Source organism: Centropristis striata, chromosome 9, assembly GCF_030273125.1.
Source record: "Centropristis striata isolate RG_2023a ecotype Rhode Island chromosome 9, C.striata_1.0, whole genome shotgun sequence".
Lineage (NCBI taxonomy): Eukaryota > Metazoa > Chordata > Actinopteri > Perciformes > Serranidae > Centropristis > Centropristis striata.
In genome coordinates this window covers 31,737,617-31,765,379 of record NC_081525.1, presented here as the reverse complement: position 1 = coordinate 31,765,379, position 27,763 = coordinate 31,737,617, and the positions used below count along the sequence as shown (strand labels likewise).

The window sequence follows — 27,763 nt, the reverse complement described above, 5'->3', positions numbered from 1 at the left end:
GCATATATGCGATTGAATGCATGGGTGGTGTTGTGTATGTGAAATTATCTGAGGTATATAGTGAAAGCTTACCCAGGCAAATCTGTATTATAGTAGCCGTCACAAACGCGATAATTACTGGTGTGCATCGCAGAACAGAGAGAAGAGGAGAATGACAGGAGAAGAGAAAGGACAGGGTGTGCGTTAACTTTGCTTTCACATGCAGCATGCAATGACACTGACGCTAAACTGACTTTCAGACCAACTTTGGCACAAAAAAAACGCACAGAAAAAGACCACAAGAAACAGCTATTAACCCAGATGTATTTCTGTGGCATAAACACTCTTAAAGGGGACATATTATATTTATTTTCTGTCTCTGTCTCTTTAAGACCCTTTTCCGAAAAAGCGCAGACTGCTCGGATTGGTCAGCATTTCAGGGTCTTTTGCATATGTACCCTTTAAGTCTCGGGAAAGGATGCATCGAATTACAAAGGCACTTTTTTTTACCATGAAAAAACTTAAATAAATGCTTAAAATACCAAAATCTACAAAATTGAAAATGTTCACGCAGGAATCTGATCATCAATTGTGGAGAAATTAACAGCACAGGCAACTAAGATTATACGTTAGCTTGAGCTTTTTATATTAGTGGAATGACTGTTACGGAGCATATCAGTGGCACTAGCTCCCTGAAAAATCTGATAAAATCTTTTAAAAAATGCGATACAATCCAACATGATCTGAAATTGGGGAGAAACAAATAACTTTAGCAACCAGGGTTACGGGTTCCCTGAAGTTAGCTTGTAGCTACATGTAGCAGTGTATATAATGTGAACACAGCAGTAACATGCCTGGAGAAGATGACTGGGCCGAGAGTTGAAAAAAAACCCAATTGGAAATGGAGCGTTCAAAATGGTCGGAAATATGAGATTAACTTTTAAAATAACATCTGACATTGTAACATTTTCTGTATATTCATCACAGAACATAATAGGTCCCCTTTAAAATAAATCATTTCTAACATTCAAGTACAAATGTTCACTATGTTGAGTGCCACCACGTTTAGAACATTTGTTTGTGGTTTCCTTCATAAGGGAGTAGTCTATCTCAAATAAACCCAGAAGTCTAAATAAGCCTGTTCCGACTGTTCTTCCTGATTGCAGTTTTACCACAGTGCTGTAATGTTGCACACATTCATTAAGGACAAATGAGAAATAACAAACACTGGGTAAAAATAGCAACACTGCTGCTCCTACACACAGTGGTGGAAGTTGAAATACGTAATAAAATGTTGCAAACTGACATCGGGCTGCAAGCAACAAACCATATAACCCAAATGGAAGAGGCTCTGAAATTAAACGGCAATAAATATTGTTTTCACAGAAATGCAAAAAAACAAAACAAAACAATTAGTGTTTCAGATAAACATTATTTTCCTTCCCAAAGCAAAACACATCGTAAATGTTGAGGCGACTCCGAATACTTGATGATGGAGTCGGGTGGTCGAGTGGTGGCGGTTGTGTAGGGAAGGAATTTTTTCTTTTCTGGGATTAAACGCAGGGATCTATAAAAAAGGTTTGACATGTTCCAGCGGCAAACACACATGGTAGCTGTTCCACTGTACCCCGCCCTTGCAGTGCTAACAGCGCATAGTTAAGCTGCAGTCGTGGAGTGATGTCTGTGTGTGTCATACCAGTGCAATTCTGTGGCTACTGGCTTGGAGCAAAACAACAAAGGACAAAAAGACGACTCACAAAGTCTGTGTAGTCATCATGACAGCTAAGTCATGCCAAAAGTCTCATTAAAAAACTGTGTAACATCTCTTGAGTCCAAATAATGATTCCCCAAAAAAACATCCATCTGATCTGGATAATTTCAGACTGTAAAATAAAAATAAATCTATTCTAATGTCACTTGGTAGTCCAGTACTAAAATTTGGCTGAATATGAGGGGAAGGTAATGCATTTTCCCATGAAACATTATTAAGTTAAAAAAAACAAAAAACAATCATTACCTCAAGAGTAAAAGAGCCTTAGTTTTCCTGGGGGCAGAATAGCAGCAGTGTTAAATTGCTGATAAGCAGGAGAATGCGGGGTTCAGCTTATGACCCTTTACTTACTTTATATTCTCCAGTCGGCTAGAGTCTGGTTTCAGGGTGGTAGAGTGCTTCACCATTTTGTACATTGTGATGACCAGGAAGATGAGATTGAGCTGTCAAAACAGAGTAATGGCAGTGTTAATACATGAAGATGTATGAAGCAAGATAGAGCAGACACAGAGAAAAAAACTGTTAATTTGTCTATAAGTATTAAAAGAGGAGAGCCTTCAAATCTCTGCATGTCCACAGACTAATCCAATAAACATCTATCGTTCCAGCCGGGCTCAGACGGCCGACTGGCGCCAAATTTAGTGTCATTCTATATCAATAAGAGCATGGAAATGCATTAAAATCCATCACAGCAAAAAAAAAAAAAAAAAAAAAAAAAAAGGGAAAGAAAGAAACAGCCACACAGCAGCAGTCTGGCGAAGTCAGAAGGGAATGAAAAGTAGCAGGAGAAATAAGAGACCCTCTTGTTGTACAAAACAACTGCATATCATTTTATGCACATAGTGAAATATTATAAGGTGTAAGCAGCTCCAAAAGGCTTGAGGGAACATGTTATATTTTGTTCGATTCTTGTGTGTGGACAGATGAAAAGAGAGAGAGAGAGAGAGAGAGAGAGAGAGAGAGAGAGAGAGAGAGAGAGAGAGAGAGAGAGAGAGAGAAGAGAGAGAGAGAGAGAGAGAGAGAGAGAGAGAGCGAGAGAGAGAGGCTTGCTTGTTTTAATGTATTAAATCTTAAGGGAGCCAGTGGCACATATCAGGTTGAGACAAGGATACTATGTGCCGTGTTTCTGAGCACATTTATTCTGTACCTTAAAAATCAATACCGTGATTTAGAGACACAAAGGCTGGATGGGCCAGCAAGGAGCCGCTCCAAATAATTTACTTCAAAAACATTTATTCTGGGGCAAACTCGTCCCTGACACAGCATGTACATGCTCTCACAGCAGAGGAACCAGACTGTGTTTGTACTGCAAGCCAGGCATGTATAAATAATGTCAAGGAATATCTAAGAAACAGGAATTGAAATGTGTATCTCCAATAGTGCATATCCAAGGATCAGATACACACAGAATTCCAGCAGCTACTATCAGAGCAACACCAAAAAGCAACATACAAATGAGCACATTTACAAAACAAAGGCTTTTTTCCCAGGTGAGCTTTTTGAGCAGTGCATTTCAGTAGTGTCTTGTTATCTTTAGAGGAGAGAAAAATGGAGATGCATTGCCATTATGAGGGCAGAAAATAAATAAATGACCTTTGCATGCTGGAGTTAGACCATGGCCATTCACTCTTGAACAGAAACTGTCCGTGTTCTGGTGCACGCTGCTATCAAAAGACCTGCCTGTGATCAATACATCACCCCTCCACACGCAATCAACTCATGGAGCCGCTCACAATAACCCAGGCAGTAAAAGGAGAGGGGCGAATGAAAAAAAAGAAAAAAAGAAACAAACAAATCCTGAATCGTGAACCTTCTTTTATATCACACACGGCACTGAAACTACGTTTTGTTTCGCAGCTATCAGCCATTATTTCTATCAGCTGCCTGCATGAGTCAGACAGTGGGGGGAGGGGGGGGAGGGACAAGAGGGCAAGGACTTTTTGAAAAATCCTTCCACACAGCCTGGAGTGGTGACATGGATCCAATGAGACAGAGGAGAGGGACACAGTACTTTAAAGTAACCTAGCAGCACGGCACATGTTCCCACCCCCACCGACATGCTTTCGCAGCCCTTCCTCGGGGATCCCCCTCGCTGGAGCGAAGCTTCTTCAATCCTTCACTCTGTCTCTGAATCATCACTGCAAGCCATGCAGAAGCACCTCGCCACACTGGGACTGAGGAGAAAGCTTTTTTTTTTTTTTTTTTTTAACTGAAGTGGACTGTGTGTGTACACACTGAACTCTAAATGAACTGCTGGGGATAAAATATTAAAGGTGCAGATGGAGCTGTCCGGATGATAAGAACTGCTCCCGACGTGTCATGATCCAAGAGGCCCTGTGTTGAAGCTATCTCAAGCATACTAATGGCTCCCCCCACCACTCATTACTTCCATGTTCCCCTTTCATGGAGCTAATACCCCCTGTGCCCAGAGACAGGGCAACCTCTGCCAAAGAACAAGGATCTAAATGCCTCCACCAGCTTTTGTTTTCACTCCGTATTTATGGCCTGTTTCAGCCAGGAGCAAAATAAAAAAAACACAGGAAAAGCAAGTAAAAAGGGAGAGGAAACAAAAGGATGAGAAAAAAGGCATGACCAACCTAGGTTAAAACCAATGTTATTTGGCACAAACATGGCTGAGGTGGCGGGTGGGGATCCAGGCAGGAGCCAAAGCAGCACTGTTTTCTCTCCTTTTCTCTTGCTCGTGTGCCTTTTTTCTCCTCCTCTCCCTCTCCCTCATTGACAAGGACAAAGCCAATTTGTAGAGAAACCAGGGTCACGGATGGTGTAGACAAACCTTGCTCCTGCATGCTCCCCTGAGATGCCCCTTTCCACAGTACTTTGTCTTTTTGAGTCAATTGTTGCACAGAATCAGAGGAGCAGTGTGCGATGCCTGAGCCAGTGCTGCACAAGCCTCATTCCTGTCACACATTAGCTCTGCTACAATACATTAGCTCCTCACAGGGTCATGATTCTATCTCTCCGGTCATCACCACCGGGATCCTGATCATCATTTCCACTGCAGACGCATTTTTCATGCAAATCATTATGGAAGCAACACGCGATTGGAAAACAATGAGGGCCCAATTTAGGAGAAGGAAGCATATTCCTGTGTGGCTGACAGAGCATTTGCTGAGGCAGGGAGAAATGTATGTTTGTTTTAATACAATGTTAGCTTTCTCTCAATTATAAGCTCACACATTCAAAGTGGGTGCAGAGAGAGGAAAAAGAAAATCAATGAAAACAGAAAGGAAACAGCAATTCGCCATTAACTCAAAGCAGCACCGTCCTTCCTTCGGTCTGTGCGCTTCCTGCTTCATTCTTAAATGCTACATCAAGTGGCCATGTCTCTTTTGGAGAAAACTGTGAAATGCAGTCCAGTGAGAACATTCGTCTTTTAAGTATTCTGCTACCATACAGACAAAGAGCTGTATTATATGTTTACTTTAAAAGGCTGCCAGCGGTTTGTCAATGGTGTGCAGAGACTCGCTGGAATTTGACATGGGTGCCCCCTCTCTCCAGTATATTTTCAGTGTCAGTTTGATGTTCAACAGAGGTCACTGCATCTGTAGATACAGTACTAACCATTATGCTGGATAATGAACACAGTGCTGAACAAATACCACCCGTCCTCCCTGCGCAGCAGCAAGACAAGTTTGCAGAGCTTCCTCATCTCTTGGTGTGCATGAGGGCAAAGCAATACCTGGTGCGGTGGGCTGAAAGGATATATATCTGAGGAATACCACCTGCTATTTCATTTTTTGTTCAGGGAGGGAAGACTCCCTAAGGTCTCATTCTTCTGAGCCTCTCTGATGGAGCGGGAGATAATAATGTCATGACCAGTAAATAATTGCATGGCTCAATGGGACATATGTCATTATGATGCTATATGTCCTTCACCCCTGACGGTCCTTGACCAAACAGAGAGGTGCCTTTGCTTTTCTTCTGCTCCCAAACAGTCTCATGTGCTTTTACTGAAGGCAGACAAACACACAAGGAGGCTGATGCAGAGGAGGAAGAAAAAGCGTTTAAATATAACTGTGCAGTCTTACAGTATGTGCGGTAAAAGTCACACCCCCAGGCTGTTTTTAATCTTTTTTTGTTCCTTTATCATAAAGAGTATAACTGGGAGGGCATTAGTTGCTGCCTTTAATGCGAGACTTTGTGGGAATTGTGTGAAAGTGAGGTTAAAGTACACTAACAAATCCTGATCCTTGTCAGGTGGTAAGAGGCAGAGTCGGGTGCCTGGAAATCTGTCTTTGGCGCAAAATTAACCTGTCATCACTGAGGAGGCTGCGGAGCAAAAAATCCTGCTGACTTTTCCTTCAGTTCAACAATCTCACTTTTTTTTATCTCTCGCCTTCATCTCTTTCATCTCAGTCCCTTCCTCACTCTGTCAGCTGCAGTATTCAAAGAAAAATAAAACAGCTTACCATGATGATAAAGGTGACAGGTCCTATAAAACTCCATATGAAATGATTGTCCACACTTAGCCAGCACCTATGACAAAGACAGACACACTTCAGCTCAGGGCAGAACACTTCACAACAACAATATCAGCATAGTCTTCAAATATTAACCCGCTGAACCCCACAACCTGCCCGTGGCTTTGAAAGACAAGTTTTATTTTTTATTTTTTTACCTGAAAAATTACACCATTTATCATAGCCAGAAAAGCTAGTACAAACAGAAATTATAACTAGATTTTCACATTTCTGATGGTCCTTGAGTAAATGAACACGTTTGTAAAGAAGAAGAAGAAAAAACTTAGAAGCTTAAATCAGTGATATTTCATCAAATTCACTTTGTCCTGCATGCTCATTTAAAATTTGCCCAAAATAAACAGTTGGCACCAACCAGATTGTGTGACAAAAAAATCTGCGCTCTGCAGTGCAACTGTGAAGCCACGGTGATCAACAAAATTTAACTTTTCTTTTTCTTTATGACTCATGGCATTGTGTTATACTGCACAAAAGACATTTTTGTTTCCCCCTACTTCTAGCCATGATGAAGCTGATTACATTGAGGTGCAAGACTTATATATTCTTATACTGCAGTGGAAAAATTAAGCTATTGCAAATAAAATGTGACAAGAGCAAAAAAAAACTCAAATTGCTTGGGGTTCAGGGGGTTAATGGAAATAAAAATTAATTTTGAGTGTCAAATTTTTAGTCAAAATTTAACCTGGAGTGCTTTTAAACACTTTTTTTAAACACAGGTTGAACATTAAAACAGTCGCACAAAACAGAAGGAAGACCCCGAGTAGCCCTTCCTGATAGCTGGGTCTTAGCTGAGATATGGCCATTAATCTATGTAAAAGGCTTTTTCAGCACAGTGCTCTTCTCTTTAAGAGAGCATTTACAAACAAGAGGTCACAGGAGGGTCTTTAAGCAGAAAGGCATTAATGTAGCTGCGGCCCCCCTGAAACCACAGTGTTGAGTCTGTCAGCCACTTTCAAATGACATAAAAAATTGAACAGCTGCCCATCCCTGGCAAAAGGAGCTCAAATGTTTTGGTGTATTCTCCAGGGATCCACATAAAGCCCTGGCAGAAATGATGAGTAGATTTCTTTTCAAAAGCTGCCACATACAGTCACAGCAGGTAAGCCCACACAGTGTAGCATCCAGCATGTCTGCTCTGCATTTCCAAGGATTTGTTCAGAAAGCTCCACTTACGCTTTCTCGGTCCCGTAGCTCCTGTAGTCGATGGCCGCGGAGACACCGACCACGATGGCAGGGAAGAGGTAACCGGATACGTAGTAGTACTTTTTCCGTGAATACTCGCTCTCAAAGACCTCCACAAGCATGAGGTACAGCTGGACCCCTTCAAGACACATCCAGGAGAAGGAAGCCAGGAAGAAGAAGTGGAGGATCCCCGCAATGATGGCACATCCAATCTGCATCAGAACAATAACCAGTTTAGACAAGCTAGGAATTATTCAAGGAAAAACAAGAACAAACAATCACACTTTCCATCCATATCCACAAGAAGATTTTTTAGATTAACTTGTCGTACAAAAATGATTTAAACATGACAAGGGCACTTTCTTTATTGAAAATTGTATATCATATACCCTATCTTTTATTAAAACCCACTGAAAAGACACCGCTGCTGCCTCACCCATTCAGCAAAATTGATGAAAAAAGTAATGAATATTCATTCACCACATGGGCTCTGACTATGCACAGGTTTAGCTTTCCATCATCATGGCAGAAATTTAAATATCATTTGTAACGTAAGGCTTGAGTTAGGACATTTAATCACACGGCTCAGCATTTGAAGCTTTGATTCTGAGCTGTTTGCAGAAAAAACGGTTTTGTGCTTCTGGAGAAAATGTAGGTGAAAAAAAAGATTGTATGGATGTAAGCTCCGCCATGGCAACGGTGGCTTTAAGTGAAAGAGGAAAAAAGACCTGTCAAGCGGAAGACATGGCCCCTTAGTAATCTATATTAATGGTGCTGCCCCACTCATGTCATGTCGGGGACAAGCAGAGAAGGTTAGAAACAAACAATGCTTAACGTCTCATCCATTTCACTCTAGAAGGGTCTTTTGTTTTGTTTTGGGGGTGAAAGGAGATAAAGTGAGAGAGAGAATGAATCAAAACCAAATCAATAGGGTGCAATCGTTCCAGCTTACCCTGGGTTCCGTCATATCGATACCAATTAGGAATATTAACTCTGCGATGAAGAGATTGATGCACAGGTTCTTGTGGATGGTGTTGCGATCGCTCTGCAGGCCCCGGAAGAAGCAGAAGGTGAAGATGCTGATGGCGAGGCAGACGAGGGACACCACAATCCCAACTCGAGTGATGACAGACAGAATCAGATCAGGCTGTCCTCGGATCTGGAAGAAATAACAGATGAGTGGCAAATTACAAAACATGTTTGTGAAAAGAAAGAAGCAGTTTTGTGAGGAATGTTGGAAACATTTTATGTTACTTTTCTTGTTGGTGTAAAGCATCTTTGAGTATCTAGAAAAGTGTTATACAAATTGAACAATTTAATGTATTGACTAAAATTGTGTGACTGAATTGGGAGCACTAAACTTCCTTTATATATTATATTAAATTAGTGATGAAGGACAACTGGTGAAAGTAACATTTGACACGAATTGTTAATTCATTTATGTGACCATACAATGATAATTTGCTCTTGAAAGAGAACAAAATGCTTATCTCCCTGTCCTATAAATCCACCACAGAAACTGAGAGAAAGTAAACATTGGGTTGATGGTATACATTCATGTATTGCATATCAGTATTTTTGCTTACATGCAAATTATATTAAAGTATAAGATTGTAACTGATGTCCATGTAGAGTGAACCAGATTACTTTGAAAAGTTATTTATTCACATTAACCCTGATAACTAGTTAGGTAAAGAAATATTTTAGTGGATTTAGGGAATGAACGTGTAAATGCTCCAATCAACACAACACATCTTCTGTTTTGTTTCCACGTTACCCCTTAAAAAGCTGATGAATGAACCGAAATCAGAAGACAGATACTTTGTGTAAAACTTTCCAGTGTAAACAGATGTCGCAGATGAATTTGAATGGAACCTAGTTAGAGGTGGATATAAAAAAGGTAACATACTGAGATTTCACGATGCGCCATCAGGATAGCGAAGTTGGTGAGATGGCTGCAGGAGCAGGTGGTGTGTGTCTCGTTGGAGTCCAGGAGTTTGCAGCCTTGGGTGGACCAGTAGCCCATCATACTCCTCTCAGAGTAATTCCAGAAGGAGCAATTGGGGTTGAAGTAGTGCTTCATCTGCAGATAACAAGAGATATGGTTAAGTGTCCAAATAATTGACTGCCTGAAATTGAAGTACGTATGTAGAACACAGAGGCCATTTACCCCCTACTCATACAAAGTATTTTTTCCGCACTGATATGGATGAGAATTTTTCACTCCACAGCTCTCATGAAGCAATTCATATGTTGTATCTCATTTGGCACATGCTTGCCAAATCAACCGAAGCATAGTTGGGTATATGAGGCCTTAATAACAGAGAAGCATAATTGTTTGACGGCATGTCTTTGGAATTGCACAATTTCTCTGATAAAGAATGGAGTCACGCATGGCCCTCTGGGAACTCTAGTGACAACTTTAAAAGACGAAAGATAATTGGTGCTCCAGTAATTTCATCCTAGATTGTACGGCTAATCTAGGAGTTAATTTCCCCCACTATAAAAGAAAATGGGTATCATTTATATCCCAATGTTGATTAAAGAATTAGTTTTCATTAAGAATTCACTTAGGTTCTAAAGACTCCTTTAATTTGATGTTCAATGACTTAAATAAACTGCCGACTGACCTAGCCAGACATTTACAATTCAAATTGCAGATCTCTGTCTACTCTGGATGTTCCCTCCTGGTGTTTTTTAATATGACCTCTCCATTCACTCCAGCAGAGAGACTCACATCATTGTGCTTCAGGGTAAAAATCACCGGGTCATTAATGAATACACGGCTGGACTCCTTGTTGATTGAGGCGGCGATGATGTCAGAGTTGACAGCCACTGACACGTTGCGGCCGTAAGCCTCGTTGGCCATCTTGATGGTGGCGTTTTCTGCGCTGAGGAACTGGCTCAGGTTTTTGTAGAGCACAAAAACCAGCTTGGCAACTCCTGTAAGAGAGTGAAAGGCGTACACAGACATCAGAGGGTGAGGGAAAAAAATCAAGCTTCCAGAACAATTTAGACAATGTACAAAGAAAAAAAAGCTGTGGTGACAAAAAGAGGACTAAAAATATTTAAACGCTTCAATTTATTCCAATGTAATTCCATTTAAATATTCAACAAAGGGACTGCAAGAAAGAGAGGAAGATGTAAGAGAGATAGAGACAGGAAGCTCTTAGAAGCCTCCCATTTTTCAGTCAGAATCTCAAGGCTTGGAGTTTTTGAGATAAACTCCTTTGTTGTGCTCCTACACTAATACAGACTCTTCACCTTTTCACAGAAACAAGAATGGGAGCAAAAGTCCAACACACACGCAAACACACAGAATAAGCACTCCGTTTCTCTTAGAGTAAGCAGAACTGACTTGACCAACTTTATTTCTTTTCTTTCAGGATGTTTAGGAGAGCTTACCATTGCGACTGTTGAGTTTGACGGTGTTGGCCGACAGCTGGATTGAGATGCCGTCCTTGCTGGACTGGGGGAATTTAAAATCCTGGACCTGGCCATCGGTGCTGAGCACATACACGTCGAGGACTGCAGAGAGGCAGAGCGTGGGTTAGAGATGATGGTGAAGATGATGGTTCTGGTACTCAATACATTTAAAAGGTACCAAGTAGTATCAAAACTTTCTCAGGCAAACTATCACTTTAATTTCAAATGATAAAGTAAGCCACTCTGATCAGTTCTATTTCCGTCCCGCATGCTCAGAAAACTGGAAAAATAGCTTTAATATCTAAGCACTAATATGATAAAATCATTTACCTGTTAATATAAGATGTCTTTCAACTATTTTGGTGTTTTTAAGCATGCTGTCTTCTTACTTTGACCACTTCTCTTGTTATTAATGAAGCTGTCATTTTTACGTCATGTTAAGGTTTATATCTGATTTCTATATTTGATTGCATTTGTTGATCCACTCACTCTATTTATTATTGGCTACTTTGGCTATCTTGTTGTTGTTATGTTTTCAATGTTGTCTCTAATTTATGGACTGTCTTTGTGTTGTTGATTTCTTTGTTATCCTGTTGTTTATTTATAGGTTGCCTTAATTATAATTTTGATGTTTTTCTTTTTTTTTTTTTTTAAATCAATCCTCTGTCGTTTTCTAGCTAGATGTTGGGACCCCCTCAAGAAGAATAAGAAATGTAAATTAAATCTATACTTGAACTCGATCCTTTTTGTACCCAGGTCTAAAAATAAAATATCATTTGTATGGGTATGATTTCAGCCAGTCACTGCAACTTTTTTTTTTTTTTTACTGTGACGTGTGATTGGCCTACTAGTGCAGCAGTAATATCCAATATAATCTGTGGTGAGATGAAGTTGAGCTCAGTGTATTTGGCATTTAACACAACTGAATGCTTTCATTCACATGATGTGTATTGAATGACGTACAAATCGAATGAAGTTTGAACTCTGTTGTTATCGGCATCATTTTAAGCGTACTGGTATTGTAATTTCTTATTAAACACCCAGCCCTATTGCAGACTGTTTGACTTGGACACAAGGGCAAAAAAATGAAACAGTGGAGAGTATTGATTCCAAAGCTCTCTTCCTGACATTTCTACATGAACACACCAAAGGACAAATCAGCGACTCAAACGCTACATCTTTGTGACAGTCGGCTCCACAATAAAAACGTCAATCACGAAATGATCACTCCATCCCTGCGAGTCTCTTACTAATATGAATAAAATAACACTGCAGAGAAAAAAAACGACTAAGGAGAAGCTTTCCTTATAAGGTCTAACAGCAGAAGAAAATGAGAGAAGGAGGCTTTGGATAAACAATGTACTGTTTCTGACTCCACAGCAGGCTAATGTTCACATTAATGTATAGAGTTACAAGGTCTAGACGCATACATTTATAAACTAAGCGTGCGCAATCAGAGAATCCAGTCTATTTAATTGTCTGATATTCATCACTTTGTCAGTAAGCGACTCGTTAAACCTAATATGCGTTGTTTTTCTTTTCCCCCCGAGGTTTAAACGCTTATTATGAAAACAAAGTCCTTTTTTATGTGGCGGCCTTGTTTTCCTATCACAAGAGTTTCTCTCTCAATGAATTGAAAGTAATCAAATTAACCGAGCTCGCATCAATCAAGACCTCCTGTCGTCTGCTTACCACAAACTCTCGTTTTACTTACTTATGTTGTCTGCAGGAACTTTGACAATCGCAGGTTCCATGAGGTTGTCGGCAAGGACAAAGGCCCCTTCCTCCAAAGTATCCAGTAACATGGTGGCTGCGTGTGTTTGCTCCGTGCTGTTCATGTCCTGCCAGGATTTCAAGGCCTCTGGTCGTAGAAGGTTATCTACTGTGTCCACGATGGCCTGTGTCGAGGCAGACAAACAAAAACACACACAAACAAAAACAGAGATACTTGAGTAACTTGGAAAAAAAGCAATTTGTCTGCAAGTATAAGCAGAGACATGCCGACACTGAAATGGATGGAATGCTGTGCTGAAGAATCACATCTGTAAAATTGAATGTAAAAAAAAAAAAAATCTTAAACAACATTTATTTTTTGGGGTTATGTATATGTGACATGATTGATTAATTACAGACAATTACAACATTTATTTTTTGGGGTTATGTACATGTGACATGATTGATTAATTACAGACAATTACAGAATGAGAAAGACATCATTTCTGCGATTGTATTGATCGTGAAGGATGAAGTGCAGAGGGAGGGAAGAACAGGAGCAGCACTGGAGGTGGTGCGGATTCAGTTTCTTTTTCAAGGACGCTGCATTGAGGCAGACACTTGGGGTCACAGTGTATCGAGCCTAACAGGTCTGTGCAAGAAATTCTCTAAATGCAGAGGTTAGCGTTCTGCAAATAGCAACTTTCTTTTTATAGAACTTTATAGAACACTAACCTGCAGTTAACTTGTCTTCACATGCAAATACTTTATTAAAATAGGACAAGAAAATGAGTGCAAAATAAAATATATGTTAAATTGTTTAATCGAATTCTATCCTTCATGCAAACATTTTTCCAGCCTTACACTTTCTGCCAACTGAGCGGCTCAGGACACAGAAGATAAATTGGGCGTGGGATCCGGACGACGCGGAGATGTCTTCAGGAAATAATCAAATCAATGTGTCTAATCAGGTAATCAATGCCGGCGACGGCTGGCGGAAAAGGTTGGGGGGCAACTATAGTGATGTTGCGTCAAGTATGGCAGATGTCAGATACTGCCGACTCAACGATCTCTGTTGCGGATCCTCTCATGCGGCCATTAGTCAAATAAATGCTGTCATATCCATCGGAAAAACCTCTAGAACACTGTTGCGTCCCCAAATTTACCTGCTGTGGCATTAAAAATAAAATCAAATGATGACGAGACATTTTTGGGGCGGCGGGGTGACTACTTACATGTATTTTTTTCTCTTTTCCCTCCTTTCTTTTTATGAGCGCACGGCAGTTGACTGGCTAATTAGCTCGATCCATTTTAATACCCTCCCGAAGGAGAGATTTGGATTGAGGGGGGTGACTTTGGTGGCAGGTGGAGGACACTGATCTCCCTAATGGTGGAGGGATATATATGGCCAAAATACTTTTGATGTATGAACCCAACCTGATAGCATTCATGGAAAAGGAAAAAAAAATGGTTTGACCCGGCTAACCCTATTAACCAGATAGAGCTGAAGATTTGCACCTTTAATTTATGAAACAAATGACTTCTATGACCTAAAACCTATGTCCTTGTGAAACAAGGGCCACAATTTTTACTTAACATGCGGTGAAGGGTCAGGTGATGGTCCTTGAAAAAAAAAAGACTTGAATAAATCACAAGTGAGCTGTGTTTGATGCAATATTCAGAGGGGTTTTATATTGAGTGGAGCTTTTCTATAAAAGCAAAAAATGTAACAAAGCAGCAAATCCTTCAGCAAATGAATAATGAGAGGGATGTAAGAACAGGATGTTTGTTTGAGTTGTTGTGTTATGCATCCAGACGTGCAATCTTGAGTAAACACTTAGAAAACATACAATAGGGAAAAACAGGATGAAAAACAAAATACACCATTGCTGTCAACGCATAGAGGGGAGGAAAAAACACAGAGACACATCCATGTAAAGAAGCCACCTCGGTAATTGGAGATGACTTCTCTTTGACTTTAGAAAGCACTTTGGGTACGATTGTGTCTGCGTGTAAGGCAATTACTCAAAAAAAGCAGGAAGCACAGGGAGGAGGGAGGACATGACAGTGCAGAGGGTGCATGCTGCTGAACTTGGGCTGGGGCGAATACAGTAGCACAGGAATAGAGGAGGGGACGGCAGCAGGCAGAGTGGGCAGAGGCATTGCTTCAGTACCTTCATGTATGCCCTGCATGTCCTTTCTCGTTTTTGAAGCTTTTTTATTAGAAAAGATGAAAAAAAAAATAGAGACACATAATTTGCACAAGTTCATGAGCTTGAGGAAAGGCTTTTTGTGTAGAAGCAAGATGAGGGTCAATATACAAAGTAACTGCTGAATGAATGATCCAGCCGTTCCCCATCTCTTTGTGTCGCTGACCTGCTTACCTGCATGTTCAAGTGCAAAAGTGCTTCAGTTTTCACTTGTATTTCTCTCTTAAAGCCTCCTTACACATCATAGAAATATAACACTCAGCAGAGAATATCTATGGCTACAAATGTACAGGAACTAGTCGGTCACAATTTCAATTCTAAACTGAAAATTGATATTGATACCACGTGTCTATCTTTTAAAGAAGACTGACAAAGACCATTAGTGCTGAAAATAATGAAAATAAAAACTGAAGTGACCTAAAAATAAAAATAATTAAATCATGGATTTACAGTGCCATGAAAACTGATCTCTACTCCATGTCAGAGTCTAAAATAACACAATAATAACTGCGTCTTTGGGTTTTGTTAGCTTTCCTGACCTTGAAAAAAAACAGAAGGAAACGCATGCTGCACTATTACAGGAGATGTATATTGACAGAGTTTTGATTATATGATAGGTATCATGATTCAGGGGTTACAATTCAATACACTGTATTATTTTTTTGTATTAATGTATTGAAATAATGTTGCAATTGCAATTAAAAAAAATTGGTAACACTTTTTGTGAAGCCTCCATCATTCTATATAAACATACTTATAATGCATTATAATCTGCTTATAGCACTGCATAATTGTAGTTATAAGCATTCATTAACATTCACAATGCTAAAATAATAAATTATAGGACATTAAAAAGCATTTTCTAATGATTTCAAGGTCCAATATCATATTATTGCTGCTCACTCATCCATGTCTATGATGCATCATAACATTATTATAATGCATTACAAAAATAGTTAAATGTCTACGACATAATAGATTAATACAATTATAATACGCTATGATCCTTGCAAAAAAAAGTGAGTGAGTGACCAGCAAATATGATAGTTTACCTTATATGTCAGTATGAAACACTTGTTACAATTTTTGTTATAAAGCATTATGAATATTTATGTATGTGAGTGTTTATAACTATAATTATACAGTGCATTAAGTAGATGTTATTGTATTATACGTATGTTTATAATACATTGCACAGAAAATGCCAACTTTAAATATAATTTTAGGAAAATTTTCATTGTATAAAGAACACACCACCATATGCATAAAATGGATATTTTTGTACACGCCTACACCTATATATTACTGAATTATTTTGGGGAACACTGCTTCCCTTCTACATTTGTCATAATTAACTCGACAGTGCAGAGCGAGGCAGCAAGAGAGAATTGGCAAGAAAATGACTGCAGTATTTATGTCATATATATTCCATTAAGAGAAACAGGATTTTCGTGGAGGTTACCTTGTTGAAGCTCCGTCCTGCAGAATCCTTCTCGCTGGGTCTGAGCTCCTGCAGCTGAGCATCCAGGATGTCCACCAGCTGCTCCATCAGGCGCACCGAGGAGCTGACGTCCCCGGCGAAGATGGGGCCTTTGGTGTGCTTGGCTAACTCGTTGGCCAAGTTTGCTGCATTTTCACCGCTGCGGATCTGCAGGGGGAGAGAGTGAATAATGTTCACAAGAATGCAAGACGACAGACTTGGATGGCTTCTTTACAGCCCTGTTTCTGACATCAAAACACACTTGAATGGGTCCTTGAAATGCCAGTTATGAAAAGGGGGTTTAATGTTTTCTTCTTCACGTAGGAGAAGTTGCCATGGTGGCGGGGTTTTTTTGTGTGGCAAGTTAAAAAACAGGTACACAGAAAGCTGCTTGCTTCTTCTAATTTATACAGTTGATGCCTGACATACCCTTGCCTGTGCTTTATGTGTACCTTGTTTTTTGCTGATTTTTCTGCTAGAATTTTCCATCACATATTTTTTTTTTTTAATTCATTTGACTTGATGCACATGCTTTTTAACCACATTTTTTTTCTTTGAAAACAAACACATTTAAGACCTCTTTTTTCGCTGACAATGCAACTTAAAAGCTAATTTCAATCTTTGTATCATGGATGTATATCTATAATTTCGTCTACCCCCTCTCTGTTTGTAAGAAACACATTCCACTGAGAAAGAAAGCAGTGAAGCAGAGTTCATACAAACCTTTTGGGCTACTTGGTTGACCCAGTGGGAGGTACAGTTGCTGAGATCAGGGCCCTTCGGGTGCCAGGCCCCAGTGGAAAGGACACATAAATAAGAGGCTGTGCCTGAAAGGGAAAACAAGAACAGAGTAGTCAAGTTCAATCAAGTCAAATCAAATTTATTTTCACAGGAAGTCCTTTACGGGGCAACAAAGGACAAGGACACGGATAAAATGAGCAAACTGTAAACAAACAAAAATATTTACAAACATGCAAATTCAAACATTTCATACAAAAATAAAGCCAGACAACTTCTGCTTGTGTATGCAGAGAATTATCAGCCCTGAAGGATATATTGCTTTTTTAATGGCGTCAAAGGACAAATTAAACTGAAGTAGTTGGATACGGTACATACCAAAAATAAAAACACATTTTTTTCCTACAGGATTATTTCTGAAAATAAATTCAGCAGCTTGCTTCTGTTTTTGCGACAAATTGTCAACATTTTTTCCCTGTCCTAATTATCCCTGTGTCTGATGAACCCTGAGCGCTAACACGATTTCACACACAATAAGATGAGGGATGCATGTCTCCACACACGCTGCAGGAAAAACAGCTGAGCCTGCTCCTCTGCAACACAGCCATTACAGAATGCTAAATCATGTTTCGACCTGGAATGACACAGCTAAAAGCTAACGCTATGATAAACTGCCTTCACTGAATCCTTAAACACTGTCTTTGACTGATGCTCTTTAGAGATAAAAAGTTGTATGCAACATTATCTGACAGATCTAACAAACTCTGGGATGTTCTCTGGAGACGCCTCAGGTCATATTGAAAGCAGCAAGCACACAGCCCTGAGGAGAGAGGAAGCCCTGTTTACCTCGTGTTCCCTTGGGGCAAGGTCGCTCCACGAGCATGCCCCTCTGGGTCCGAGGCCACATTATGGTTCTGTTCTCCGTGGCCTCGCAGAAGCGCTCGGGTGGAGGGAAAGACTCGAGAGGAGGAGGGGAAGTAGTCTGTGGAATCACAGGAGGCGGCCTGGGCGCTCCCCTGCTGCCCTCCTTGGGCCCTGTTGTGGTGGTAGTGTTGGCCACACCCCAGTGCGCTGTGGTTGTTGTGGTGGAGGTTGTAGTTTTCGGAGGCGGAGGGGACATGGTGACTTCTGAGAGTGGCGGAGCTGTGAAGAGATACAATTTACAGAGGCATTATATTTCTGAAGAGCACATTATGTAATGGTGAGAAAAACATTATTCCCTCCATGATTTGTGCCATTTAATTCTCTCTAGACTACATATTTCAGTATGTATTTCAGTCTCTAAAAAAAAAAAAAAAAAGTAGTGCTGTGGTTTAAAATACAGGAAGACAAGCCAAATGGTAGTCTGACCTGTGGTTGCAATGTGAGGTCAGCTAATTAGTGTGGCACCCCCGGGGCGCATAAATTGGACTATATGAAGTATATAACAAAGAATACTTTGGCAGGTTTTCAAACCTTGACCCTCTGTTGAACAGTTGCCCTCATGTACTACTAGATCTTAACGGCGTCCCCGGTAACGAACATCCCTAATTTTTTCTCTCAACATGTTCAACAATGTAATGCTTATACATCCAAGTATCCTGTTGTGTAAATTGCTGTTAAGTGCTTTGTGCAACAAGCGTATTTGCATTCCCGTGGACTATGGCTTATCCAGCGCACTCAGTCTGCAGCGAACAAGACAATAATTACAGTAACATCCTCCTGCCTGGCAATCATTCTTGCCTAGGAGATTTTGTGGCATGGCTGATTAAATTTCACTAGAGTAACACAGAACCAGTATATGTAGCCATGGAGCCTGAACATTCATTTTACAGTTGTTTCTTGCTACAACTCATACTCTGATAAAGCAGGTGTGCAGTAACTCATGCAATGCCCCGGGCAAAAACAATATGTTTCAGTCCCGGGAAAGGAGAAAATAGTGCACTCCTTACATTTAACATGAGCCACTAAGGAAAAACTATAAAGACATTTTTCATGTGATATGCCAGAGAAGTGTAGGTAGCAGCGTAATTACATTTCATAAAAGTTGAACATAAGGGAGTTTCATAGATGAAATGTTGATAAACACTAACTATTTCATATAAATCTGCTCCCCTTCTCCAAGTACAAAAAGAAAACATGACCCCCCTCCAAAAAAAAAGTATTTGTTGGATCAGCTATATCAACCAAAAGAGCCTGATTGGAATGCAATGTGCATACTGAATCTAATCGCATTTGAGTACTTTGATTTCCTCCATTAGGCTGCCTGTAGAGCATGCAGAGAATGTGAAGAGGTGCTGTTTCACTGCTTGAGCTGAGCACAGTCGTTCTCAGCAGTACAACCGGGAGTGAAAACATGGAAGAGACAGAGCAACAGAGAGTGAAAGAGAGTGGGGAGTCAGAGGCAGGACAGGGGAAACAGAGAGACAGAGAGAGAGGGGGTGGATGACGGCAGAAAATAGAGGTACACACAGAGGACGATGACAGGAGGATTCAGAAACAATAGGGCTAAGCTGGAGATGAAGAAGACAGTTTCTGTCTTCAGTGGATTGGAGGAGAGGCAGGCTGACCCCAGGCAGCAACACCTCCATATCTATTGCCTCCATTGGATAATCGCTCTGGCTGATAGCACCGACCCCCACCCCCCCAACACACACACACACACTCCCGGTACACACACACACACACACACACACACACACACACCACCACTATCACTATAGGCCCCACGGTGTGGATGAGAGGCTTCAGCACAGTCGAGCTGAAGGGAAATCGTCTTTGAGGCTGGCTGCTACCTGTGGCGAATTAGGCTCTATTGACCAGAGGAGATGACTCTGTGTGCTCCCTCCTGTTGGGGGCTTTAGAACTCCATACACACAAACACACACACACATACACACACACATACACACAAGCAGGTGACATGAAGGCGTACACAGCTGACCGGCTGTTTTGACACTGAGCTGAAGGCAGATTTGGCTGGCTGGCTTCACCTCAGCCTCCTCTCCTCTTGTCCCTCCTCCCCTACCTGTATCCTTTTACTCAACACAGTGAAATTCTCGGCTGCACGGCCTGTCACAGCGGTTGAGAGACAACCTGTGCTTAGTGTCTTTCCAGCACTAGCATTTAGCTGGCTGGGAGAAATGCCTGTCTCTATTCTGCACCAATACCCTTTTATTGCTGTAACCCTTGTTTTTTCTCGCTGAGAAGACTCACAAAGGTGAAAGCAATAGCCACAAAAATAGAAGCTTTGCAAATTTCCAGTTAAGTTTACAGTATGTTATGTTGCAGCTAATGGGAATGTGTGTCAACATAGTGTGTGAATAATTATCGTTTCTTTTTAAACATCTGGGTCTGGGTTGCTTGGCAAACTTCCAGAAGATTCTCAACAAACTGCGGAGCTCTTTATAGGTTTCTTATTTCCAAAGTATGAAAGATGATAAAGATATGAGATCTCTCCGTGGATGGGGAGTTTAGAATGCAGACAGAAATAAAATGAAAATGAATCGCTGCTCGACAGCATGATTTAAGATAAAAGGCTTGCAACTACAGCCAATAAATCAAAGAGGCATCTGCTGTAATCCAAGCACATTCCTTTAGCATGTCAACTAACAACTGTATCATGTCTGCACCCCTCACTCAAGAGCCCTGCTTGTCATGGCTCGCTGGGATGTTGAGCTCCATGCTCTAGTTACAACATGTACAATTAAATCTCTTTGATGTTTTTTATTTATTTTGTCACTACCTGCTGTCAGCAGTGAAACTATGGGGGTAATTAATGTTGGGCATGGTTAATACAAGGCTAGAACTAATGTGTTTGGCTCTCCTGAAGCGTTCCACTGGAGAGGGCTTGCGCCACTGTAAACTGGATGCGTTTGGCTTCGGGAACGTGTTGCGGGGTGGGTTTGCTGAGCCAATGTCTGTGCTGCACGAGACAGAAAAGCTGCGCTGGCATTGCTAAACATAGTCTTTCTCAGCAAGCATCATTATAGAATATGGCTATACATTTAAGAGCTTCATTAACAAGAAATATTATGAAAAGGACATAAGCGAAAGGGCTAAAATAATCCTGTTGGGAGTTTCATTTCATGCAAACTAATCCTCTTTCCTGTGTGTGAAAAAGAGGCTAATGTGAATGTCGGCCCTACTTCCCAGTGAGCTTCGTGCATAAACAATGCAGCATCTCTGACCACTGCTGTTCCTGTGTACATAGTGTGTCAGCCAGTAATCCTGCCAGCAACACAATAATCCCATTACCTTTATGCCGTAGCTTGGTTTAATTTGATCCAATGAAAGCTGGGAGGAATTAACCCATAGGTATTAAAATGGACACTCCTCTCAGGCAGTCACTTCTTCACAGAGATGTCTAAGTGGATAAGTTTATAAGCAGCCGCTGTGATGGATGGGTATTGATCTGTTGGTAGTGCTGCTGCAGCCTTTTCCATACCTTTTGTGATTCATTGCATGGACCAGATTTTTCTGTTTTCCACTGTGGCAACAGATGCCTGACACAACTGAATACTTTCTCTGTGCAATATTCCTTTGATTATGACAAAAGAAGCAAATCCCACGTTTGGGCTATATAGCGAAACCAGGACAGGATCCTTGATTATTATGTCTCTGCTGCACTCAGCCCAAGGGGAACCTTCAATTAGCTGTCACAGAGTGTGAGCGCACAGAGTGATATTCTCCAAAGTACCGCCAATAGTCGGGACAGACTTATTCATAACCTCTTTGTGTGATTCGACGCCCACACATTGTTGCACTTGAATGTATCTCTGTGGTTCTGTTATTACCGCTGGGGTTATAGGTCTGGGATTGATGAGAGACACTGAGACTGGAATCCAGGGGAGGAAAAAAGGCGAGAGGAGCATGGCTTGCCGATTGTTGTCAGAGCACATGCATACACGTAAGCACTCAGGAACACACACACACACACACACACACAACACCCACGCTCAAACACACACGGAGCCCAGATGAGACTTTACCAGGACTCAGTAGTCATGCCGGGATGACAAATGAAAACCGACAGCGTGTGTGTCTTTTATATTATGCTTAATGGCTTCACTTTCAGTAGGCACCGCATGGTTGTTCATCAGGGTAATGTTTCATACACATTACCAGGTGCTGTTTATCTTGAGAGGGAGGGGAAAAAAAAGGTAAGGGAACATGCATTTAGCATTAGCTTCAGCTAATTTGCCACGTGGAAAGTTAAAAGAATTAATAGCTCTCGCTTGTCCCCTGCTCTATACCCTGATCTGTCATGGAATAATCTCATGAAGATGTGAAGCAAGGCTGCTTAGGAGATTTACCTCTTTGTTCCCATCTCATAGGAGACCCTGCTAAGGTAAAAGAATAATGTCTTTTGTACACTGTGAAATGTGGCTCCTGGGTGGTAATCACCTCCTAATGGAAGAGGAATAGAAAAGTTAACAAGTCAGTCGAACCTCAAACAATTCAAAGTCTGTTTCTGCCATCAGAAGGAGGGCCACGCTCAGGGGACCAAGAGAATCTAGTGGATGGAAAATAAATGAATAACCCATCAGCTTTCAAGTCATTCGGCTCGGAGCGTAGGTTAATTGAAATAAGGTGTTGAACTGCGAAAAAACAAAGTGTATATTATTTCCTCTGCTAATTCTGCCGCTGGAATATCCCCGTTTCAAACATGCATTTCACTCAGTCTTCTCTGGATGCAGTGTTGCTTCTGAGTTCATATGGAAATGGGGCTGTTCTTGAGTATGAAAAAGTGTGATGATTTATAATACGTTTGTGATGCATTTTGATATCTACCAATAATAACAATAATACACAAAGGAAATTGGATTACACGTCTTTCACTCTGCGCTGCATTTGTAGCTGTGGAGGGGAACATGGCGTATGATTGCTTGTGTATCAGCAGTAAATATGAAGAAAGCTGAGTGAAAATTCGTATAATTTCCCATGAGTCATGTCCTTGTGAGGGTGTGTACAGTATACGTCCATGTCTTAGGGAACAAAACCTAATAGCTGGATTATGTTATTTACTGCTGTCTCCAATATTTCTCTTTCCCACAACACAAACGCATTGATTCATATGGACAAAGGCAGGCAGAGTGCACTCCCACACACACACACACACACGCGCGCAAACAGACACGCTTATAAACACATGTACACATTCATATACACCCTCACACACCGAATGACACCAAAGTATAGAGAACAGACACAGCAGCTGCCAGACTACAGCCTGCTTTTTTTCTCCTTGCAGCTTTCTCTGTACTGTACGTGCCTCAAATTTCAAGCATTAACTCTAAGTGTGCCAAGCAGACTGATATTTAATGCCGTGTGCACAGGAGGATGTCTAGTTCAGAGGTGTTCGTGTGCTCACACTTACAGATATACACATACATGAGCATGCACAAGTCTGTGTAACACTTAAAGCATGCGCACAGATTAGAGAAACACACGCAATAATCAGGCCTGTGTGAAATAAATCTCCTCAAAGGCGTGTGTCAGGGAGTGATGGGGGACCATTGTGATGTCTGAGTAATAATTCTTTTAATACGCCTTGTTTCACAGTCAGACTGTAATCAAACAAGAGACTGTGGATCCCCTTGGCTATAGGGCTCAGTGTAACCATAATCACCCCCCCCCCCCCCCCTCCTCTCGCTTTTATGTAAAACAACTCTTTCTGACATTCTAAATCATAACCTCGGGTTTGCTGTTGCCCACATACTTGTACACTGTCAGCGAAGATCATTTGTCTGCGCTGTGTAAAGTAGTTTTACATCGACGGGTAAGACATACCAGAAGAAGTGGTAACTAGCAGCCTGGGAGTCTGAGAAAACATTTACCGGAGGTGTGTTTCTGGATAAGGGTGAAATGTTCCTCCTTGTCTGGCAACAACTGGCCCTCGTGTCCTACCAGGAGCGGCAGAGATTGTGATCAGATTTCAGAAGAAACAGGTGACCCCCCTGACCCCATGTGCTGAACGGCCTTTACTGCCACCAGACACTGGGTGGTTAGGTATTATCCCACGATGTAATATCAGAGACTTTGTGAACAAGACTGTAAATCCCCATCTTGGGATTTCCCCTCCTTTTTATCGCCCCAGTTAAATTCACCTTTACATCGTAACCAAAAATGAGACCAGTGGGTCAAGATGTAGACGGAATAACGTCACAGCGTGTCATAAAATGGCAGGTAAAAAAAGCAACATGGGAGAAATAAAGAATGGAAGTTGGCATATAGGGAGATCCTGTAATCCGGCAGTAAAGAAGGAGGCCTTCCGCTAAAGATACACTCCCCAGAAGTGCTCTAACAACCCAGAAATTATTCCCAGTTTACACAGTTCAAAACATTATCAGTAGGACGGGCAAAATCCTGAAAAGCCTTTAAAGTAGGGCTGGGCGATATGCCCAAAATATTATATCCCCTTAAGGTCATTTCTTATCTCAATAATGATATTTATCAGGATATAACCTGAGTTTTTGGTATTTTAATAAATAGTCTATAAGTATATATTCTATAGTCCACCCTTTATAGATCGCTCCCGCTTCACTCCCATGTACAAGGATCAGAACATAAAGGGCTGTCCGAACGACATAAATATTGCTGCAACGCAGTAAGGCTTGCTTGTGTTTTGCCACTGTGATAGAAACTATATAGAAAAACATCTATAAAATATACATTTGTATATCATTTTGACGACATATAGCTCTACTTTAAAGGGGACATATCATGCCATTTTTTGTTTCTACTAGAACATGTTTACTTGCTTTACAGCACAAAAAACACAATTTTTCTCACACGGTCACCACGCTCTGTCTCAAACTCTTCATTTTAATGGCTGTGTCTTTAAGTCCAGTCTGCTCTGAGTGGTCAGTGTTTCTGGGTCTTCTGCATCTGTGCTCAAAGACATGGAAATCTAACTTTTTACAATATGGGACCTTTAAATGCGATAACAACATGAATTACTTGTTAAATTAACCCGTCACTGCTACCAACACTGAAATTAAGGGCTTTAGGTCAATTTGAGGGATGCATAAATTCTAGGCTGTTTTCTGCTGATTGCTATGTACAGTAGGTGTTTGACTTGGCCCGGTGCTGGCAGGCTTGGCTTGTGTAGTCAGTCAACATTAGTGTGATCCCGACAACAGCCAACAGGAGTTTAGATCAACAGGAAAAAGCGTGAGAAAGAACCAGAGAGAAGTTGCTTATAACCACAACTTTCACTCAAATAGGTGGTTTGCATCAGTAGCAAGATCTGGTTAAAAATGTCTGCAAGCACAACAAAGTCTTTCAAAGGAAAAATGTCACTTAAATTTAAACACTGTTATAAACTGCTCCCCCAGTGCACAAATATTTCTGAATGACAGCACTGGGTAGTGTGTGATCCCTGATCTTCATGTGCGTGATGGCCGTCTTTGTCCTGTTGTTGTCTGTGTGCAGTTTCCCAGAAGGCACAGCTAAGGATTTACTCAAATCCTGTCATTTAGTGTGCACTGCTGTCGTTGGGCATGATTTGAACAGTCTTTAGCCTGTTTTCAGGAGAGGAGCCAAAATAGACGCATATAAGTGTAGACACGCACGCACCAAAAATGCGAATACCCAGATGTAAGGCACAGTTCATGGATGATCATGGAGGAGGAGGACTGTGAAAAAAAGTGGGAGTCGACAGGCAGAAAAATAAGAAAAAAAAAGAGATGAGAGGGCGAGTGAAAAGAGAGACAGACGGACACAGCGAGAAGACTAAACGCAATAGAGAGATAATGAAAGAGAGAGACAATAAGATGGAAGCAGACAGAGAGAGAAACGACGAGAATATGACAGGAGGACAGAAAAACAAAAACAAAAAGGGTGATTTTCCACATCAATACAGTCTCCTTTCACACCGCTGTGTCCACTTGGGCAGCTGACAGGGGGTTGGCGGGAGGGAGTGGGGGGGTTGTTGTCAAGGCAAACAAACAAATTGGCCGTTTTTAACACATCCTGATCCCTGCTCCTGCACCACTGGCGAGCGTGTAGGAGGAAGAAGTCTCTGCCATTTTACTTGAGTACCTCAGATGGCTGTGAAAGCTCGATGTTGACGTTTAAAGTATCCATACCTCTCCTCCTCTCTCTCCGTTTTCCCTGCTTTCTCTCTAAATGTTGCCATGCACAAGTTGACCTCTATGTAAGCACCGCAGAAGACAGGAATGAATCATAGTGGTGCTTATTAGTGAGCTGTATATTCATCAGACTATAAGAGGTAGGCTCTCTGGGGTGACTGCTAATGCATGTGACTCAAAGTATCTGTAACAGCTGAGCATTTGTGCATTGCAAAGCACTTTTGTAACACACAAACTACAGGGCATTGTTTTGACCACATGCAGAGTTTTGTAAGCTAATTGGCAAGTCACGCCAGTGAGCCCTACCTTATAATTTCAAACAAATTGGGTCATTCTCTTCCTTACGATCCCCGCTCGCAAATGTATAATTTGAGGGTGCAGCAAAGATTGAAATTGTATGCAAATGTATTGACATTTCAACAATTAAAGAGGAGGTCTTGATTTGTGTGGGTGTTAACTGCAGCGCCGGGGGCTCTTATACGGAAGTGATTCAGAATCTAATTTTGCGACAGGGGATAAATAAAAGGTTTCTGAGGCTCACCTGTGTCCCATCGAGCCAGTGAATAGAGTCTGTTTGTGCATGCTTCTGGTAAGAAATAGATTTTCATATGCTTACTCGGTGGTTTGAGGCCAAATATAAGAGCTTGGCATGTATAAACGGTCCATAGAAATGGCTTCATAATGAGTTTTCTCTGGGAATACCTCATTTAAATCAATTTAATCATCTCATTTACAAGTTGCGACAAAGGAATATGTCTTTTTATGAGCTCCTATATGCAAGAATGAGAACAGGCATAGAGCTACGGGTAAATGAGTGGATTATGGGGCTGCTGGTCAAAGCCAAGAGTGGGACTTACTGACCCATTTAATGTCCACTTCCAGTGGAGCCGCATGCTGGATGTGACCCCATCCACTCGACTGTAATCCTACAAGAGATGATCTTGCCTCAACACGAGCGACGTTATTGGACTTGACAAGAACCCAACTGTCTGCCACACAGAGTCCCAACATCACTTTGATGTGATTGCATTCCATGACGGAGCGAATCATGTGAGATTTGTTTGCGCACTTAAAAAATTTAGAAAAAAGGGAGAAGGATTTGCAGTGGACAGTGTTTTTCTTCTCTTGAAAAAGGAAAAATCTTTGCAGTTTCTCTTTTACTTTGAAAAAAAGTGAAACAATTAACACAGCTCTAGCATTTACATTAATATTTAGCCATCCTCTGTTGTGCAAACAATACTTTCTACATCTGCTAAGCTTTCACATGTGCTCGTGGTGATTTGAGCAAAGCTGAAATGTTCTTTTCATTTTTTTTCTTTTTTCTTCAGCCAAGTGCTGTTCAAAACACGTACCTTCAACTTTTAACTCTACAAAAGCATTCTGATGGCTTGTTTCAGTGCCCAGTGAAGCAGGCACTGAAACGAGCATCAAGATATCACAGAGAGGGCATCTAGTGACAGCCAGAAAAAAGTGCCATCATTTATGTGTCAACATCAGCCATGTGGGAGGACAAGTTTATTGACATCTTGATGATCATCCTGGACCATTCTCCCCTGCACTCATCGACTGCGACTCAACATACATTAGTCAGCAGCGGGGCCAGGCTCATGTCTCATTTGTCAAGGAAGCAGAACAGGGTCCTCGTTGACGTTAAAATAAAGAATACAGTGAAAATACAGAAGCCCTGAGGA

General features: G+C 41.1%; 1 protein-coding gene across 20 annotated transcripts in view; it reads right to left on the bottom strand.

Moving 5' to 3' along the window:
* The window catches only part of adgrl2a (adhesion G protein-coupled receptor L2a), a 104,260-nt gene that overhangs the window by 9,189 nt on the left and 67,308 nt on the right, over positions 1-27,763 (bottom strand). For 17 of the 20 annotated variants that reach the window (XM_059341858.1, XM_059341857.1, XM_059341859.1 and 14 more), the window contains 12 exons: positions 17,845-18,141; positions 16,984-17,087; positions 16,243-16,428; positions 14,745-14,783; positions 12,572-12,755; positions 10,837-10,959; positions 10,169-10,374; positions 9,341-9,514; positions 8,384-8,590; positions 7,423-7,643; positions 6,181-6,247; positions 2,102-2,193 (listed from right to left, as the gene is read on the bottom strand). In XM_059341858.1, the coding sequence (XP_059197841.1) occupies positions 2,102-2,193; positions 6,181-6,247; positions 7,423-7,643; positions 8,384-8,590; positions 9,341-9,514; positions 10,169-10,374; positions 10,837-10,959; positions 12,572-12,755; positions 14,745-14,783; positions 16,243-16,428; positions 16,984-17,087; positions 17,845-18,141 (1,900 nt within the window). The remainder of the gene's footprint in view (positions 1-2,101; positions 2,194-6,180; positions 6,248-7,422; positions 7,644-8,383; positions 8,591-9,340; positions 9,515-10,168; positions 10,375-10,836; positions 10,960-12,571; positions 12,756-14,744; positions 14,784-16,242; positions 16,429-16,983; positions 17,088-17,844; positions 18,142-27,763) is intronic. The other 3 variants (XM_059341860.1, XM_059341861.1, XM_059341865.1) reach the window with 1 other exon arrangement.